At 33.7% G+C, this 18,343-nt stretch overlaps 1 protein-coding gene across 5 annotated transcripts in view; it reads right to left on the bottom strand.

Moving 5' to 3' along the window:
* Positions 1–1,556: 1,556 nt before the first annotated feature.
* The window catches only part of LOC145693601 (uncharacterized), a 306,547-nt gene continuing 289,760 nt past the window's right edge, over positions 1,557–18,343 (bottom strand). For all 5 annotated transcript variants that reach the window (XM_081769733.1, XM_081769734.1, XM_081769735.1 and 2 more), the window contains exons 7-8: positions 11,940–12,093; positions 1,557–5,221 (exon numbers count right to left, since the gene is read on the bottom strand). In XM_081769733.1, coding sequence (XP_081625859.1) covers positions 4,860–5,221; positions 11,940–12,093 — 516 coding nt within the window. In that variant the 3' untranslated portion in view covers positions 1,557–4,859. The remainder of the gene's footprint in view (positions 5,222–11,939; positions 12,094–18,343) is intronic.

Below are 18,343 nucleotides of genomic sequence, written 5' to 3'. Positions count from 1 at the left end.
GGTAACTATGTATTTAGAAAACTATATGTGAGGCAAGAGTATAAAAACACGATTTACAAACGGTTGATTAAAATGGGCGCTGATTTATACAAAATGGAGTCTTACCTTTAGATACGTAACCGTCATTCCACAGATTTTTTTAAAAATTTGAAACAAAGTCATATATATCAAACAAAATTACAAGTTTTGCAAAAGGTTTAATGAAATTGAGAACAATAGGTATGAAGGTACCTGCTGAGTTGAACGTCAGCGTATGCATCGTTTTGAAGGCAATCCAATCACATTCTATCGTGTTCAATTTCCTTGAACAGGAAGGGAGTCACATGACACAGTTTCTAAAAATTTTCACAAAATGAAATTGTGTTGTTCGTTTAGTTAAGATTTAATTATGTTGAAATTATGACCACAATTTTTAAAATAAATACAGATATGCTAACATTGAAACATAACCACAGTACTTAAATATTTTTGTTTTAATATTACGACATGACGTTTTCTGTTTACCAAATTTAATACATACAGTACATAGCAGACATGATAATAACACTATAGTGTCAAGAGTCTCTTATTCAATGTTCATTCCTATATAAATGAGCACCTTAAACTTATACATCGTAACTCCCAATCTGAAATTTAGGTTATGACTATCGCTGCAAAGCAAAATAATTGTGTCCAAACATTACCAATAATATATTCTGAAGTTGAATTTCTGATCTCGTTCAATATGCCACACTTATGCTTATTTCATTTTTATTTTAAATGGTCTAAATTCAGTGTCCGTCTTCAAACTACTTGCCGTGATAATTTATACTTATTAAAAACAAGTATTTAAGAGCCTGACATACCAAAAAATAATACAAAAATTTGCCATTTTTCTTTTACTTGTTTTTCATAAGTGAAAGGAGATAATGAAATGCAACTTACCACAATCACAGATAATGTTATTCTACAACAAAAAATATGAACCTGAGTAATTTTCAGTGTTGCCATCGATAGAAATTACAGTGTTACCAGAATAACATTTTCCCTACAGCGACTACAGGAACGAACCCAACTGCATTTGATTACGTATCATGTTGTTTTGGTATCGTGTGAACTACTTTTTAAATAACATTATCTATTATTGTGGTAAGTTGCATTTCATTATCTCCTTTCACGTATGAAACATAAGCAGAAGAAAAATGATAAATTTTGTATTACTTTTTGTATGTCACGCTCTTAACGATTTTAAGTGAATATCCATATAATAATCATAAACCTCTCACACAAATCCATATCCCAACTTTCTATGAAATTGGTGGTGCACTTTATTTTAATCATATAATATGATACTTCATATGTACTATTTAAAATGGCAGTAACAGTTATGGAAATATTTCATCAACAAAATAGAATTGAATTTAATTCTAATTTTGTTACATATCTTAATCAAGTTTTCTTTTTTTATCATTTTAGTTAAACTTTAGTAGCAATATTTCTCATTACAATTGCTACATTAGCTTTCTAATTACGTGACAAAGAGTAATGTTCATATTTGAGTTACATCAGTCATACTGTTCTTTTTACCACAATCAAATATGGATGAAAATGAATCATCAATAAATGGATTTTTTTAACTTACTGTTTAACTTATTCGACTTTGTTTTTTTACGTTTTTAATTGCCCATTAAACAATGGTTTTTAAAGCCAATTCTAATTCCTTTAAATTTCCTCCCATGAATCGAATTTTGTGAATTTCTGTCTATACTGTCGAATATGCTTACGCACAACATAATAAAATCCCAAATAGCAAATTATGTAACTATCTCGTAATACTATGCTAGAACTTGTTTTAAAATCGAATACTCAGTCATAACCATACAAAATTAACAAAATTTTAGAAAATCATACGCCAGAACATACCTCTACCATACTAGTGGGTTTGAGACCAAACCACGGCGCATTCACTGTGCTTGTTGAATGCTCTAATTTAGATTCTGAACTGATAAATGTCTAGAATTCGTATTAGATAGAACATATCCTAATTTTTATTGTACTTTTAATACAGAAGTATAAGTGAAGTGAATGAATTATTTCTTTTTAAGAATAATTACAAATTTGTTACAATTTAGCAAAGTAGTATTTCAGTAACTTTTTATTGGTGGGGCATTGCTAATTGTGACATCTCAAGTTTTGCCTATCTCTAATATAAATTTTGTTTAAGTCATCTAAATTATTAATATTTTACTTCACACTATTTTTATAATTTCAATTACAGTAATTCATACTGTATTGCGATGTGTTATTTTTTTTTTCAGTACAAGAGCTGCAAAAACATAAAGGCGCATGTGATCTCTTCAATGGAGAGTGCAGTAAATATAACTATTACAGACCTGTGTGTAAGTATACAGTAGGTAACATAACATTATGTGACATTTGTATTGATATACTGGTTTTTATAATATACCTCACACACGAGAAAATATCTTATATATATCACTAATCTTATTTCAAGAAAACATTAATTTTGACAAATGATATCTTTTCTGAAAAAAGTCGGTTCAGTCACAAATTCTACACTAACATGAAAATATAATAATATCTTTCTTACATTAAATGTTGTTGTGCAATGGATGTAAATTACATTATGTAAGCATAAACATAACTTTTTTATTATTAACTTCTATTCAGACTTATATTCATGTGCTTACCAGAGGTATATCAACTGTTCGTGCATGAAAATGCATCATATACCTAAGTATTCCAAAAATAGAATCACCAAACTATGAGGTTATGTTTTCTTTATGATAAAGGCACAGTGAATAATATTGCTATTGAGTATTTTAAACATTTTATTAAGTCACACAGAGTATGCCCGTATCAGGAATGGATAAAATGAAAAGATTAAATCGTTAATATGTAGCTATGTTCATCGAAGTTTAATGTTGGTTGGAAATAGAATCTTGTCGAATATAAATTTCATGCTCATGTAATGTACAAAAAATCAATATAATTTTGCTGTTTGAGTAATGGCAACAACATTGTGCTATGATTATTATCCACACTGAATGTATGTTGATAAGTCTCATGTTATATGATAGAAGATTTAAGTAAAAATCACAGTGCATTAATTCATCCCGGTTATACAGGGTGGCCCAAATGTAGGTACATGGTCCAGTACTGATTAGTCATGACATTTTATATAATTTACTTATTGTTATACATACAGGTATTGATTTAGTTTCCTCCTTATCTATTCTTAATTTATTTTCACTTATACCTTAAGCTCGGAATAAACCAAAACAAATAAATTCATTATTTTAATAAATTAAAATGTCATACTTGATCGATGCTGGTCTGTATACCTACTTTTGGGCCACCCTATACTTAAGTTTCCAAATTGTTGTTAACATAACTGGTTTTAGTTTTTAGCATATTCCTTCGTTTCTGAAATGAGGCTATCCGGATGGGTTTCAGGTAAAACATATTTCAGTGCTAAAATTGTAAATCCAAGCACGTACCTACATAATAATATTTTAGATATTATTAAAAGATATTAAAAATAAAATTACCTAATTAAACCAATGACGTATTAAATAAACTTTTTTTTAAAAAATGTATATAATTTAAGTAATTTAGTTAAAATTTGATAATTTCGTCTTTGTAAACTTTATTCAAATATTTGAACAAATTCTTTATGATTCCTTCAAAGAAAGTAATATAACTCCAATAATAATTTGAGTAATGTACAATTAATTGAACACCAATAGTTGCTTGAGTAACAAACAATTGTCTGAAAAATGGTTTGAATAACGAACAACAACAATTCAAACACTTGGTCCAATCCAAATAAACGAGTAATTGTCTAATAATGAAAGAAAAACTTGATTATTCCATTAAAATTCAACAGCACGGATCTGAAAAGATATTAACCTTGACAGCAGAAGAAGTTTCAGAACTTTCTTTACAATGGTTTTGCATAATCAAGCTATTCCCAATATCTTAGGGATGTATGTTTGCAGTTTTACATATCTAAAACTGCACAGAAAAAAAATATATTCGACGGTCACATTTAGTGAATGATTATATAACATGCATATAATTATGATATTAGGTGATTTCTATTACATAATTGTGCAATATGAACGAATACAAACAAGTAAAAATATTTTTTTCTTTAAGTGCAAAAACAAAAACAAAAAAATCAAGACTTCTCAGTTACTACAGATTCACACGAATGATGTGTGACAAGAAGTGTTTTTTTTTTCGTGTGTATACATATACATATATATATAAATGATAAACTTTTTGTAATGTATAAAATTTCACACAAATAAGTTCTTATTCCTTTGATTCATATGAATTTATTAATATATTTGTGTCTCTTTGCACAAGTACTTTTTTTATATATCATACAAAGAAATACATCACTTTATCCTTCTTGTTTTCAAAGGAACATAATTTCCATAGTTTTTTCCTTCCTTTCTTTAATGATTCATCACCTTCTTTTTTTTTTTTTTAAGTGTGTATATCAGTTTCTACAGTATCGAAGAAGACATTTATTCCATAATAATGTCTATAAACAAAAGTTGAGCTTCCGAGAAGAAATATCAATCATTTCAATTGAAAAAATACGATAAATAACAATTTTTATTTATTTATTTATTTATTTATTTCGAACACTTATTTATTTTACGTAAGGCAAACATTACTAACCAGTCATTCATTCACTTTTTCTTTCTTTCAGGCACAACGTTTTTCACTTAAAACTTATTTCACTGTATGCTCCATCTTTACTATAAACAAACACAGAAGTAAACTAGATTTAAAATAATGGCAAAAAAAAAGTCTTCTAGTTTGTTTTTTTTTTTTTCAGAAGTTTACGATGATAGTGACACCACCGTTGGTCTTTCAACGTGAGCGTGATCACTGTTAACAATGATAGATTTATTGCTGACTATATGAGGAGATGTGAGATCCGTTGACGATACCATGGAAGGGGATCGATTCTCGGGCGAGGGACACTCGACTTTCGGTGACACCAAGTCATAGTTTCCGTAGCCGCCAGCGGAAGAAAGGCTCAACCCAGATTTTGAGGAATCCGTGTTATGTAAATGAAAACCATGATGCGTCTGCTGCAGAGGAGCTGGCGAAGAAAGACGTTGACTTGCGTGTTGATAAAGGTCACTATAAGACATCGATGTGTGGTTGCTCACTGTTGGAGTAGAAGTACGGTAAGAATCTGTAAGATGGAAAACATTCTGTTTTAATCTTTTATTGTCAATACAAATCATATATTATTTTTTAAATGATGCTATCTCAGTTTACAGATACATACATTTGTAAAGTTAACACAAGAAATATATAATGTTGCTTCAAAAGAGGAATATATAATTAATCAAAATATATGCGGCTCTTACTTTTGATATTCCTAGTAATGTTTTAAAACAAACGTAATCCAAAGTGTACGCCTCTAAACACGTAATAGTCCATAACGAAGCCACGATGGACTAAATTTGTATGTGAATGCAATGTTAAGTCATGATCCGTAACGATAAGCTGTCTGTCTCGTAAGGAGTCTAGTAACTGGAGGAACACAATTTGTTCCGATTATCCTCACTTATAGGTATGCCCACTGTCGCTGATACGCCTGCTCCTTATGAAGGCACCCCGCGCGGGCTTATCCGTTTCACCCTGCACTGACTCGGTTAGATAGCATTCGTGCGTTTTAGTAGCCACCTAGCGCAAGTCGATTTGTATTTCTTGCACAATAGTTTTTTATGACATAAGTCCGGACGCTATACAGTCAATCAAGCCTTACGTAGTACAGCCCCTCGTCCAAAAATAATTCTACGCCTTCTTGTGGGTGTATCATCATTCCAGTATATACATACACTCCCAGCGCCTGAGTTTTGACCTGGTATTTCATGTATGAAACACATTAGTAATGTATATAAGATTTTTAGTTAATAGGGAGTTACCGTGGCCGAGTATTTTTCAACCTTTTTGGGTTTAAACTGTAGATTTCGATTAACTGTGTCCAATGGTACCACTTTTCATTTCTAGAACCGACCGCTTCAAGGTAAAATTAGGGATGAAAAATAAAAGACGAAATGTGTGTCATTCGATTTTTCACACATGCACGAACAACTGATATGCTATTTTCCCGAAAATTCAGTTTACTGTAGATCCGGAAAATTAACGAAAATCCAAGATCCAAAATTCCTGATTTTCGTTAATTTTCGGAGTCAAAATAGAATTTTCGAGAAAATGGTACGTCAATTATTCATGTATGTGTGAATACGAATCGAATTACACCCATTTTGTTCCAGTCGGTCAATGGTCCGCATTGCCCAAATGGTCCCACTTTTTATTTTTGACCCCTAGGTAATTTTACTTTGAAGCGGTCAGTTCCACAAATTAAAAGTGATATCATTGATCACAGCTCATCGAAATCTACGTTTAAACCCAAAAAATTGAAAAATTTGGGGCCACGGTAACTTCCTTTTAATTCAGTTCTTTCTATATTATGTTTCTATAAAAGAAACTAGTAAGAAAATTATTCGACCAAAAACATACCGTAAAACTACGACTTTCCTCGATTATTAAAAAAAAAAAAAAAAAAAAAGTCGGTATTTTAAGTTCTAACTCTATTGCACTGAAGTTGGATAAATTCATAAAAGAATGATACGGAATATATACCATTTATGTAGGATTTAAAATAAGCCTGGTTAAACCGTGACATAAATGTTTCAAATCTCGGTTTATCTTTATATAATATTCGGTGACGACAAACATGGATATGAAAATTTAGCAGAAATAAAGTGATAAAACTTCTATTAAAATGTAAGTATCTTTTTTTAAAAAAATACGTAGTACCTAGGTATTACTTCTTAAATCTTGTTTTTTACTTCTCGGATAAGTACTGTAGATTGTAATGCTTGAAAGAAAACAAATACGGTGAACCTTCTATTAAGCAACTATCAATTGTTCAACTAAAGAACGGTCATTTCAAGGAGTGTTCACAGAACAATGTGTTGTCTTTATATACTTAAGGTTTAATGCGTATGAAACCGAAAATTTGAATATAATAGAAATTGCCCGATTTTCCTCCTCTAGAGAAGGAAGTTTCAGAAACGCTGAAGAACATGTTCAGTTGTTTGTAATGGAAGTTTACACGCCGAGAACCATCTTTCTAATTTCAAGGATTTTTGAGATACTCTATTCTTGGTAGGAGTTGACCCTTCTTTACGCCCCCTAAGACAATATATTTCGAAAAAAATCCTTTGCTTTCGTGACAAAAGGAATTTTCTGTCCAAATTTCACGTACCAACCTACAATCAGAGATAAAAGTAAGGGGAACGAGGAGGGACGTCGTTTTCCCACTTCCAGAAAATACCTATGACGTCCCTCCACTTCCTAAAAATTATAATGGGCAAAGATAGGCACTGAGGACCTCTTGCGTCCCCCTATCTTTTCAGATCTACTTTTACCCCTTCCCCTAAGCAGAATGGTCTAACAATGAACGGACATCCGAATCAAACCTAGTCCATTCAATAAACAAAATAAAGATATGTTCATGCACAAAAAATTAGGTGCCATGGACGGCGTAAATCCCTGGGATTATTTATTAACCCTGTTAGTATAAAGAAAGTTAGTATTGAAGACTCGCAGTGAAATAGCTATTGCACCATCACTGTTCACTAGAAATCTTGATTTATAGTTCATTCTCTTCAGCATGAAACAAGCGTTAAAGAGGTGTTGTGTATTGAGGCCCATAACGTACTTGAACAGGCAAAATAGGTAGAATGTCGGGAAAATTTCCTCCAGAAATCCCTCCCATCAACTTTGGACCAGTCTGGAGTAGCCTCGGGTAAAAACACACAATCTAAATATATCTCGAAATATACTATAGGGGATAATAAATGTGTGTACCAAGTTTTGTGTTGATAGACAGAATAGGTATGAGGGGAAAATGTGTATTAGTATACAAGTTTTTTCCCTCATATATATTAGGTGTGTCAATACAAAACTTGGTACACACGCGTATATATAGAGGAAGTTACAAAAAAAAAAAAAAAAATGTCACAATATTCTGGAAATAGATTCCTCACATCAAAATAAGAAAAAAGTTCCTATGGATCTGTGGTCACAAGTGCATAGTTTCGTACTTATAGGCTGCCGAAAACGTGAAAAATGAACTTTAAAGGCCCATGGTTCCACTACTATAGGATAGATCGTAGTCGGGTCAAGACATGACTGAGGAACTAGTATGTGAACTATCCAAATATCTCTCTTCAGAACCTGCAGTACTAGCAAAATCATTTTTAGAGAGGCTGTTTCGGAGTACTTGATCACTCTTCACCTACCTCTCTAAAAGTTGGTGTGCTAGTACTAGAGCATTCTTAAACATGGACATTTGGATAGTCCACATACCAGTTCCTCAGTGATGTCTTGACCCGACTACGATAGGTCTCCCATAGTAGTGGAGCTGTGAAGCAAGTGAACGTTTAAAAGTTCATGTGTTCGGCACCCTATAACTCCAAAACTATCCACGTTTGAGCACAGGTCCATATGAACTTTTTTTCTTATTTTGATGTAAGGAATCTGTTTCCAAAACATTTTGACACATTTTTGTAATACCTCGTATATATAAATCAGTCAGAATTGCAAGTCCTATTATTGCAGTACGTAAAGTAATAAATTATGGGGGTCCCTGAAATAAATTATACACTTCCCTTATAATTTCCTTTGATGTTTTTTTCTCTATGATATCAAATAATAAACCACGTTCATTTGGTTCTTGCTGACATAAACAGCACCGCAAGTTTTGTTCCGTACTACACGACAGTGTTAAGAGGTAATAATACCTGATAGCCAGTACCTCTTTCTTATCTCTGTGCAGCATGGGAAAAAAAGTTTATTTTTTTAATGCCTGTGCTTTGGAGAACTTAATCATGCGGGTTGAATGACAAAAGAAGCGTTACTGTTTTTAAAAAACTAAGCAGCTGATAATACTCGCATTTGAAAGGCGACTTCCTCTGACTGGTGATAACAGAATACTTGGTGGTCCCTACCTGAAGAAGGTGGTACAAAGAGTATAAAAACATTAACAGCTTCTCTGGACTACAAGCATAAACATTTAAAAAAAAAAAAAAAATTCTTTTTAATTTGTAACTGCAGCGTTTATCGATGTAACTGATGCATGAAAAACAGCAAAACACTCCAATATTTGTGAAATACATGCAGAATTACATAAAGATACAGTCTACAATTCAACTATGGAGGCTTAGGTTAAGAGATGTTCTTAAATTAATCAAGGTAAAGTGTTACATTAAGGTGAGGTTTTAATTTGCATTACGACTGGCAGGAGAAGCGAGAAAAAAACGTACTTAAATTTGGGGATCTAATTTCATCCTCTTGTTCAACTGATTAATCATTGGCACAAATGCCAGGTAAATGACGGGGACATGTCCCTCCAATCTTAGAACTGGGGGGGACTGCCCCCCCCCCCAATAATCCTTTTTTTTAAGGAGAAATATGTTGATATGTGTCCGATTGCCACATAGGAAAGTGAAATGAAATTAATGTATCCCTAGAATAAGCCTCAAATCTGCCCGCCTCCCAATGTTGAAGACAATTCTGCTCCTCTGATCTTCCACAACATTGTTTTTCAACTTCATAAATATTTTGAACATCGCTTTAAAAAATATGGGAATATATATGTTTGGTTTTAAACTTCAGAGTCTAATAAGAATAATTTAATTTCAAGAGTGACTTTTTTCTTTTCTTTTCTTTTCTTTTTCTTTTTTTTTTTCTTTTTGGTACTTGTGGGATCCGTGAAATTTTAACCGTTTTTGTGGGGCTCTCAGACTTGAAAAGCTGAGAAACACTGTACAATATAAATTGCTTCAAATTGATACCAATTGCTTTCATTTCAGTGTATCAGATATCAAGTCATTACAAGCAGGCTAATGTTAGGTGTTTGGTTTCGAGTTCATATATTTTATTTTCAGAAGCTAGCAACCCTGGTTTGACAGATCTAACTAAGCCAAATTCGCGATAAATAGCAGACTTTTAAAGAAATAAAATGCTTTTAAATGTGGTTAAAATCCTGTAAGTCGTTTTCACTCTTTGTGTTTCGTTCATTGATGAGTTGAAGTAAGGGAAAGCCAAACAACATGAACTGGTCTTGTGTTTCTTTTCTTTTCTTTTATCAGAGAGGAAAGGAAACAAGCAGCAAGTGCACATTGGATAACAAACACAAAAACCGGATTTCTTCCCCCTGACTTTCCATACCCGCTACACAACCAGTGAAGCACATGAAAAAACAAAACAAGCAGTTTCTAAGTTATACATTGGTCATACAAAAAAAGGTAAATCAAGCAAATAAAAAGAAATGATTGGAAAAAAATGAAAGGAAGTATTGCACGACTCAACTGAAAGCAAGTTGTTTTTATAGTGACGTTCAGTAAAGAAATGGAGGATGAATTTCTGCGTTATCATTGGTTGGACTTCAGACCTAAATAACAAATGCGAATAAAACCAAACACGGTTTCTTTCATTATTAAATCTTTATAAACAGATACATACTGTACCTAGGCGTTAATTTTTGCGGAATTTTATATTTACTTTACGGTACCTTCTTACGTACAACTTTTCATTTCCAGACATGTTTCTTTAATTCCCCTTTAAGCCCCAAGAGGTAACTCATCGGCCATCTTTCCTTATCATTCATCATACAATTAAAATTATCATAAAGCAATTATTTACAAGAAAACTCAGTGATATGGGTAACTTAGGTCCTAAATCTGCACCTTGAAGATATAAAACCTAATTGAGGTTACGAACGAAAGGAAATTGAAATTAATGATACATTCAGAAGGAGAGTAATTATGAAGAAAACGAGCTTGTAGATCGATTTCAGGAACCGTTTCTCGAAAGTACTAGTCTTGTAATACTAGTGTAAAACTTTTCAAAATCAAATATTTAACAATTTTATATACCGCAGTATAAAATTATCATAAATTCGAGGTATCAACAATTGCATTTAGAGATGCTATTATTCCAGTATTCCTATTTCACGATATTTTACGATTTGTAATAAAACGTATTACAAGACTAGTAGTTTTGAGAAATAGACCCCCGGAGATTCTCTACCGGTATATGAATGAAATGAAAGCGTGATTAAGGAAATGGAATCATTATACGGAAAACAATTTACAACTAGTGGACAGAGAGTTTAACAGTTATATAGCTTATTGTCCTGATTTTCCTGGAATCTAGTCAAATAGCATAATATTCCCAAGGGATATTTTCTATTACAAAAAAGAAAGCAAAGTATTTTATACCTTGGAAGAATATATGGATATAGTATACATGAAGCTGCATCAGTTCCCGAAGGAGCAGGACGCTCATACTTTTAGGGATTATTCATTGAGTATGTACAAACTTACAAAGGGGGTAACAAAGCGACTTTCATTTACTTATCGACTGATACGAAAATAAAAAAGAACGTACCTGTATTTTATATCTGCATGTGTAGTGCTCTTGTACTTTATCTATGACTATGTGTGTGTGGGGGGGGTGGGGGAAATTTAACGCATATCGCATGTCTTGTGCATATGGATACTTCTTACTATTGCACTACGTACAAAATTTATGGTATTTCATGTAGAAGTGGTAATAGAACACAGAAGAAACGCAGATCAGGGGGTTCTCATGTATACTATTACCATATATATATATATATATATATATATATATATATATATATATATATATATATATACAATGTTGTACGCTATGCTTCAAAGACACGCCTATCCTATGATTCAAGTGCTATATTTCAGAGATGATATTATAGTACAATTTTCATTGTGCTACCTGTAAGTTGTACACTGGAAGAAATAATCAAAAACTGCATATATTTACATAAAAACAGAAAAAAGATAACTTACCGTATCGTCCTCGTTTCGTGGTGGGTGTGTCTCCTTCCACCTCCAATTTGACTTGTGAAGTGACACTGGTGGCGCTGTTGGAAGTCAAAGAAGATCCACTTCCGCTGCTTTCGGAGGATTTTGGCGTTGAATTCTTTGGTTTTCGTTTCCGGGTCTGCAATGTAGTAACACACAAGTTAAATATACCATTGTAATATTATTATTATTAAATAGAAAAAAAACATAGATCAGAATATAAAGAGATATTTGAAATTCAAAACGTGAAAACAATACCAATAATAAACTCAGATGAGCGAGAAAAACTACAGGAGGAGAAACACTTGAAGCAATTAGAACAGACGAAACAACTACAGAAAAAAGGGGAAAGAAATAAAGAAATTAAAGACAGTATGTTGGAACATATCCACTCTTAAATATAAGAAAAAATATAATAGGGCTCGGAATTTTAATGTTCCACCCACAGGCGTCATTTGGAGAGGGCAATTTCCCTCCCTGAGTTTGAGAACTTTTTAAAAAATAAACTGTATATTAATATACTATTGAAAAACATGAAACTTTTATGTCTATGAATAATCCCCCCCCGGGCAAAATCTGAAATGATGTTACTGGGTTCACCAAATCAGAACTTGATGGAGGGTTGTTGAAACAATGTTTTCAAGCTACCGCATGAATTGTGGTGTTCCAAACTAAATTTATGTCTACCAAATTCCAAAAAGAACCTTCTGCATTCACACAAAAAATTCTCAACAAATAAGCATCACATTTTAATTTTACATTCGTTATTTAGTACATATTATCTACAATAGTGCACGTAGGGCCTAACTTTGTTTAAAAAATATATCACAACAAAGTAGAAAAGATACGAAACCTAAGCTCTGGAAGGCATGAAAATGTTCCCCAGCCTCTCTTAGATTGCAGAGAATGTAAATACTAAGAGGACAATATAATAACTTGCTGAAGCTATGAAAGCTGCAAAGAATAAGTCTGCAGGGATCAGCAAGACTCAGACTTAAAAAATTAATTTGGCAAAAAGAACCCAACTTGTTAGAAGTCGGAGATTCAGTTACTGTGACGGACCTGGAGTTTGTCGCGAAAACAAGGTACGCTCGTTTGGTGTATGTAGAACTCATCTTCTCGCAGTGTAATGAGCTCCTGGCAAACCTAGAAAGTCTAACAAGTCTCAACATTGAGAGAGGGATGATTTTCAATTCAATTCAATTCATTTCTATTTCATTAATTAAGATAGTTAAGATAGTATTCATTAATTAAGATAATTCCACCAAATTTCCGGAAAAGCAAGTGTTTCTTTCACTGTTTCACCCACCAATTTCTGTACTCTTTTTAACGAAAATCCTGGCCTTAATAACAAAACAATTGAAAAAAAAGTGAAATCATTAAAAAAAGAATTGTTTAAATTGCGGAGTCCCATAAACTATTGAAATACCCACGGTCATTAAAATGAAACTCCAACTATCCGTATTAATGAGCTCTGGAAGTAGACCTACTTAATTCCGGATACGTGGAAATCTTGATAATTGGGGAAATCATAACAAAAACAGTTAGATATTGTCAGATATAGAAACATTCTCTAAATTCCCTTTTGTTTAATAAAAATGTGGTTGTATGTTGAGAGTAAGATCCAATTATAAAAAAATACAGAAAATTTCAATTAAATATAAAATTTAACATTGCTTTAAAGCGGAATTTCAAGGAAATTATATTTTTTAGGAACGAATATTTATAATTTGCATTTCAGTAAGTTTTTATTAAATATATTTTTTATTTCCTGGTGTCAGTGCGATATTTGGCGATCTGGATGAGAAATTTGTATAGTTGGCATTCGACAGAATCTATCTCAGTACCTCTTGATAAGCGGGGCTTCAGTTCGAATTTACGTCAATAAATTTTCTGTGTGTAGTTTCTTTAATTTATTGCATTTACCACTGTAGCAGTACTAGCATATGGGTCTGGACAAATATTCGCTTCAGCTCCAGAATCGAGTAAGAGTTTAACGTTTGCTGTCCCTACAAAACCAGTGATATAATTCAATTTGCCTTGTTGTTCCATTGGTAACTTAATTGTGGTAGATTGTGAAGCGAGCAATTCAGAGCTCATATTTGTCCCGTATAGTTTGTCACAATCGGTATGAGATTCTGGGGGAGATTGAATCTCCCGTTCCTCTCCTAGTTTTTTGGACTAGAAGCAGGATTAGGGTTGGTCATCACCGGATTTACCTGCTGTGGTGGTAAGGCATAAGCAGGGTAAGGGTAAGGGGGAGGGTAACTGTAGAATGGGAATGGGGGAGGATAAACCGGAGGAAACTGTGCCTGATTCATGTATGCAGCATGAAATTGCTGTTTGTTTCCATTTTTATTCTTGTATTGTTTTTTGTTTTTATTTTTCTTTCCATTCCCTTGGTTTGGCTTATCATTGCTTTCCTGTGCGGTACTGCCTTGCCTCTGTGTAGTAACTTTCTGTTTACCTTGCGTAGGTGGTGGGGAACTGTTATTACACTGAGCCTGCGAGTTTTGGGCATGTTTGCAATGGCAAGAAGTATTTTCAGAATGTGTTCCAAAATGTGTTCTATTGGAACATGTACCGCAAGAATGTGCTGCACAAGCATATGCCTGTCTAGCACACGGAGAACTACATTCGAAGCACATTATGTGCATTCCTGGGAATTGAAAGTTCTTGTTCCGAGAGCGGTGGCACCCATATACAACATGCTATAGATGTTCGTTTAAATTACGCAGTAATACTGAACAGCAATAAAACAGAAGCATTTTTATATGACAGAAGAGCTTAAAGTGTAGGTTAGTTGGTTCAGTTGGCGTTTAGCGTCCTGTTCAGAGCGAGGCTATACAAAACATGAATCTACAGCTTAACGTGGAATCCGAACCACATAAATTCCCGCCGAGAATCAAACCCGGGTCTCCTATGCTATAGCCACAAGGTAGCTCAAGAGCTAAAATGTGTAAATCAGGAATTTATGTAAAAATTAAAGATCTTTAAAAACTAGAGATTAGGAATGTAGCTATGTATGTTGTTTTATTTATACACTAGTCAAAAATTAATTTAGCCAAAAATAAATAAATGAAATACAATAAAATTTGTAGTCTACTAAATGACTCAACTAAATGAGGTGTGTAGCGAAATCAACTTAATGAGGTGTGTCCAAGGGCGCCGATCCTGGGGGAATGAGGGGGCCCGGGACTCCCAAAGCTCATGTGGGCCCTCTCATTGTATTTATAAATTTACAATATTTAGCATAATTTGAATGCAATTTGTCTTAAAATCCTCGTATATGCTTTCTGCATCTGTTTGGGCCCCCAAATTTACAGAGAAATCGGCGCCCTTGGGTGTGTCGCGAAATTTTTTAATATTTAAAAATAAACGTTGTGTCATCCAGAAGGCCTGTAAATCTAGATTTTACATGACACACTTTATTTATTTTTGAAAGCCAGACCGTACCAGTCAACGACAGAAACAATGCTCAATTCTGTACAGAAACTTACAGATACTGCTGTATAAATAGGTTTACTTGCAGTTTCAGTGGTGGTTCTCGAGGGAAGTCATTTCGCTAGAAATTAAACTTTTTTCGCTTCAAACTAAGGAAAGAAAAGCTATATAATATAGGCTATACAAGAATTAGAAAATTACGCAAGATTTTTTTTTCTTAGTTTCAAGAGATAACTTCTACATGTTTTATGGATATGATTTTCCTCTAGAACCGCCACTTTTATAAGTTATTAAACCTTATCCGGGCAAGTTATTTTGTAACGTAGATGGCAACTGGGGCCTTTACCAACTCTATTAGCTTTACCAACTCGATATGTTCATGACTTTGACTAAAGATAGAAGAATTCAGAATTTTTGTCATCGAAATATTTACGGTTATTGAGAAATTCGTAAAACAATATGAAGCTACTGGACCCGGGAGGCCCCGCTGGCCCGGATAAGGGTTAATAATGACAATATTTTTAAAAAATTGGATAAATGCGTTGCTATCTTGTTGGTGTTTAATGTGTGATCAATGAAACAAGTTTGGAATGAGCTTCAAGGGGAACTTGAAAAACAAAACAATAATAATAATAATAATAATAATAATAATAATAATAATAATAATAATAATAATAATAATAATAATAATAATAAATTTTAAAAAGTGGGCTTCCTGGCCACCTTAGCACCTCTGCTGCTCCGAACTTGTCACTTTTGTTTTCGAGAAGATGCCTCCTTCCATTCCATATTCTGTTTCAGTGTTCACAGTATTATGTTCTCGAGAACACCCCCTCCCCCCAGCTTCTGTTCCAATCTTTGCAGTAGTACTATAATGGACGGAAGTCTTATATGCAAACAACAATAAATACAGCCTGAAGAGAAATGCAGAAACAGTGTTGCCAACGGCAGCGGTTTCCCGCTAAATCTGGTGGTTTTACGATCGTGTCTAGCGGTAAAAATTGGCTGGCAGCGGTGCAGCGGGAAACCTAGCTTTTTAAAAAAATATTTCCAACGTATTTAAAAACATGCTACTTTTTGATAAAATGTCTTATTGTTGTATTTTTCTTATCTATGTATTGAACGAGTGCATTGCAGATGCTTGCAAATTATTTGTGTATTATAGAAGTGGTATGTGGCAATGTTGCTCTCGGGACGTAGTATGTAGCAACGTTCTCTTTTTTCGAAATCAACGGGACAATCCCGTTTAATCGACACGTATGTTCGTCCCTTTCGTTCATTCACTGGATATGATCGTTCCGAATTAAGCATCCGAGACGGCCTAATTTTGTTCGAATGAGGATTCTGTTCCCGCTACCACTTCCCGTCAATTAATAGTTGTTAGTTGATAGTTCTGTGGTCGGTCGTTTCTTTTTCCGGTTTATGCGGACTTGTGCTACTTTTAGTGTTTCTTCACTACAATTGTCATTGTGTGATGTAACAATGGGACGAACAAGAGCAGGTTATTCTCAAAAATTTAGAAAAGACTGGCTAATTGATCCAAATTTGAAAAACTGGCTGTTGGAAGTTGAGGAAGATCGTACGATAGCTCGGTGCAAATACTGCAAGTGCAATTTGAAAGCAAAATTTTGTGATCTTATAGCACATAGCAAAACTAAAAAACATGTAAGTGCAGCTGAACCTTTTAGTTCAAATAGACAAAAGAAAATAGAATTCCCGGTGACAAACGTTTCTTTTGATACTGCTCGAGTCGAGGCAGGGTTAGCTTTATTTACCGCGTGTCATTGTTCTTATAGAAGCATTGACCATCTTAGTGAATTGTGCAAACGCTATTTCCAAGTGAAAGAGGTACACTTACATCGTAGTAAGTGTAGTGCTATGATCAAGAATATTTTATCTCCATACTTTAAGGAGAGCCTTCGGAAAGACATTGGTGACAGTGACTATAGCATTCTTCTTGATGAATCAACAGATATTGGTGTAGTCAAACAGCAAGGATTATGTATCATTTACTATTCTGATGCACGCTCTACTGTCGTGTCTACTTATTTAGGAATGTACGAGTTACAATCGGCTGATGCTAATTCAATTGTGAAGGTATTAAAAGTAGCTTTGAAAGATTTTGGGCTTGATTTGAAGAAACTACGCGGTTTAGGGACTGATAACGCTAATGTCATGGTGGGAGTTAACAATGGTGTGTACCAAATTTTGAAAAAAGAAATCAATCATCTCGTGTTAGTTCGTTGTGTTTGTCATTCTGTGCAACTAGCTGTGTCCACGGCGGCCTCCGAATCACTCCCTCGAAATTTGGAATTTATGATTTCCGAAACTTATAATTGGTTTGCTCGATCACCTCTCCGGCAACAGGTGTACACAGAACTGTACAGAGCTATAAATGAAGGGTCTAATCCACTTAAAATTGTACAGGTGTCCCATACTAGGTGGTTATCAATAGAGATAGCAGTGAAACGGATTCTTTCGCAATGGCTGGAGTTAAAAACGCATTTTCAAATAGTGCGGAACAGTGAAAAGTGCTACACATCTGAATTGCTTTTCCAAATGTACAGTGATCCGAATAATGAAGTGTATTTTTTATTTTTGAATCCTATCTTAGCAGAAACCCAACACGTAAATCAATCTTTTCAATCGAACTCTGTTGACCCAAGTAAGCTACTGCAAGATCTTGTCTTGCTTATTGAAGGACTGGCAAAAAGAATAGTTGTACCAAATAGTCCAGTTAATTTGTTAACTGAGAATATTAAAAACTATGTGAGTTCCAAACCTTATCTGGGTTATGATGTTGAGAAAAGAATAGGAGAACTAAAAACGGCTGGTGAACTTACGATTGAAAATGAAAACACAATTAGGGAAAGATGTGCGAATTTTATTGTTAAGCTGGTATCACAGCTTCAACAGCGTTTACCTGCAAATGTTGAAATATTGAA

Source organism: Thermobia domestica, chromosome 8 (assembly GCF_964235325.1).
Source record: "Thermobia domestica chromosome 8, izTheDome1.hap1.1, whole genome shotgun sequence".
NCBI lineage: Eukaryota > Metazoa > Arthropoda > Insecta > Zygentoma > Lepismatidae > Thermobia > Thermobia domestica.
This window is presented reverse-complemented; position numbering and strand designations above follow the sequence as displayed.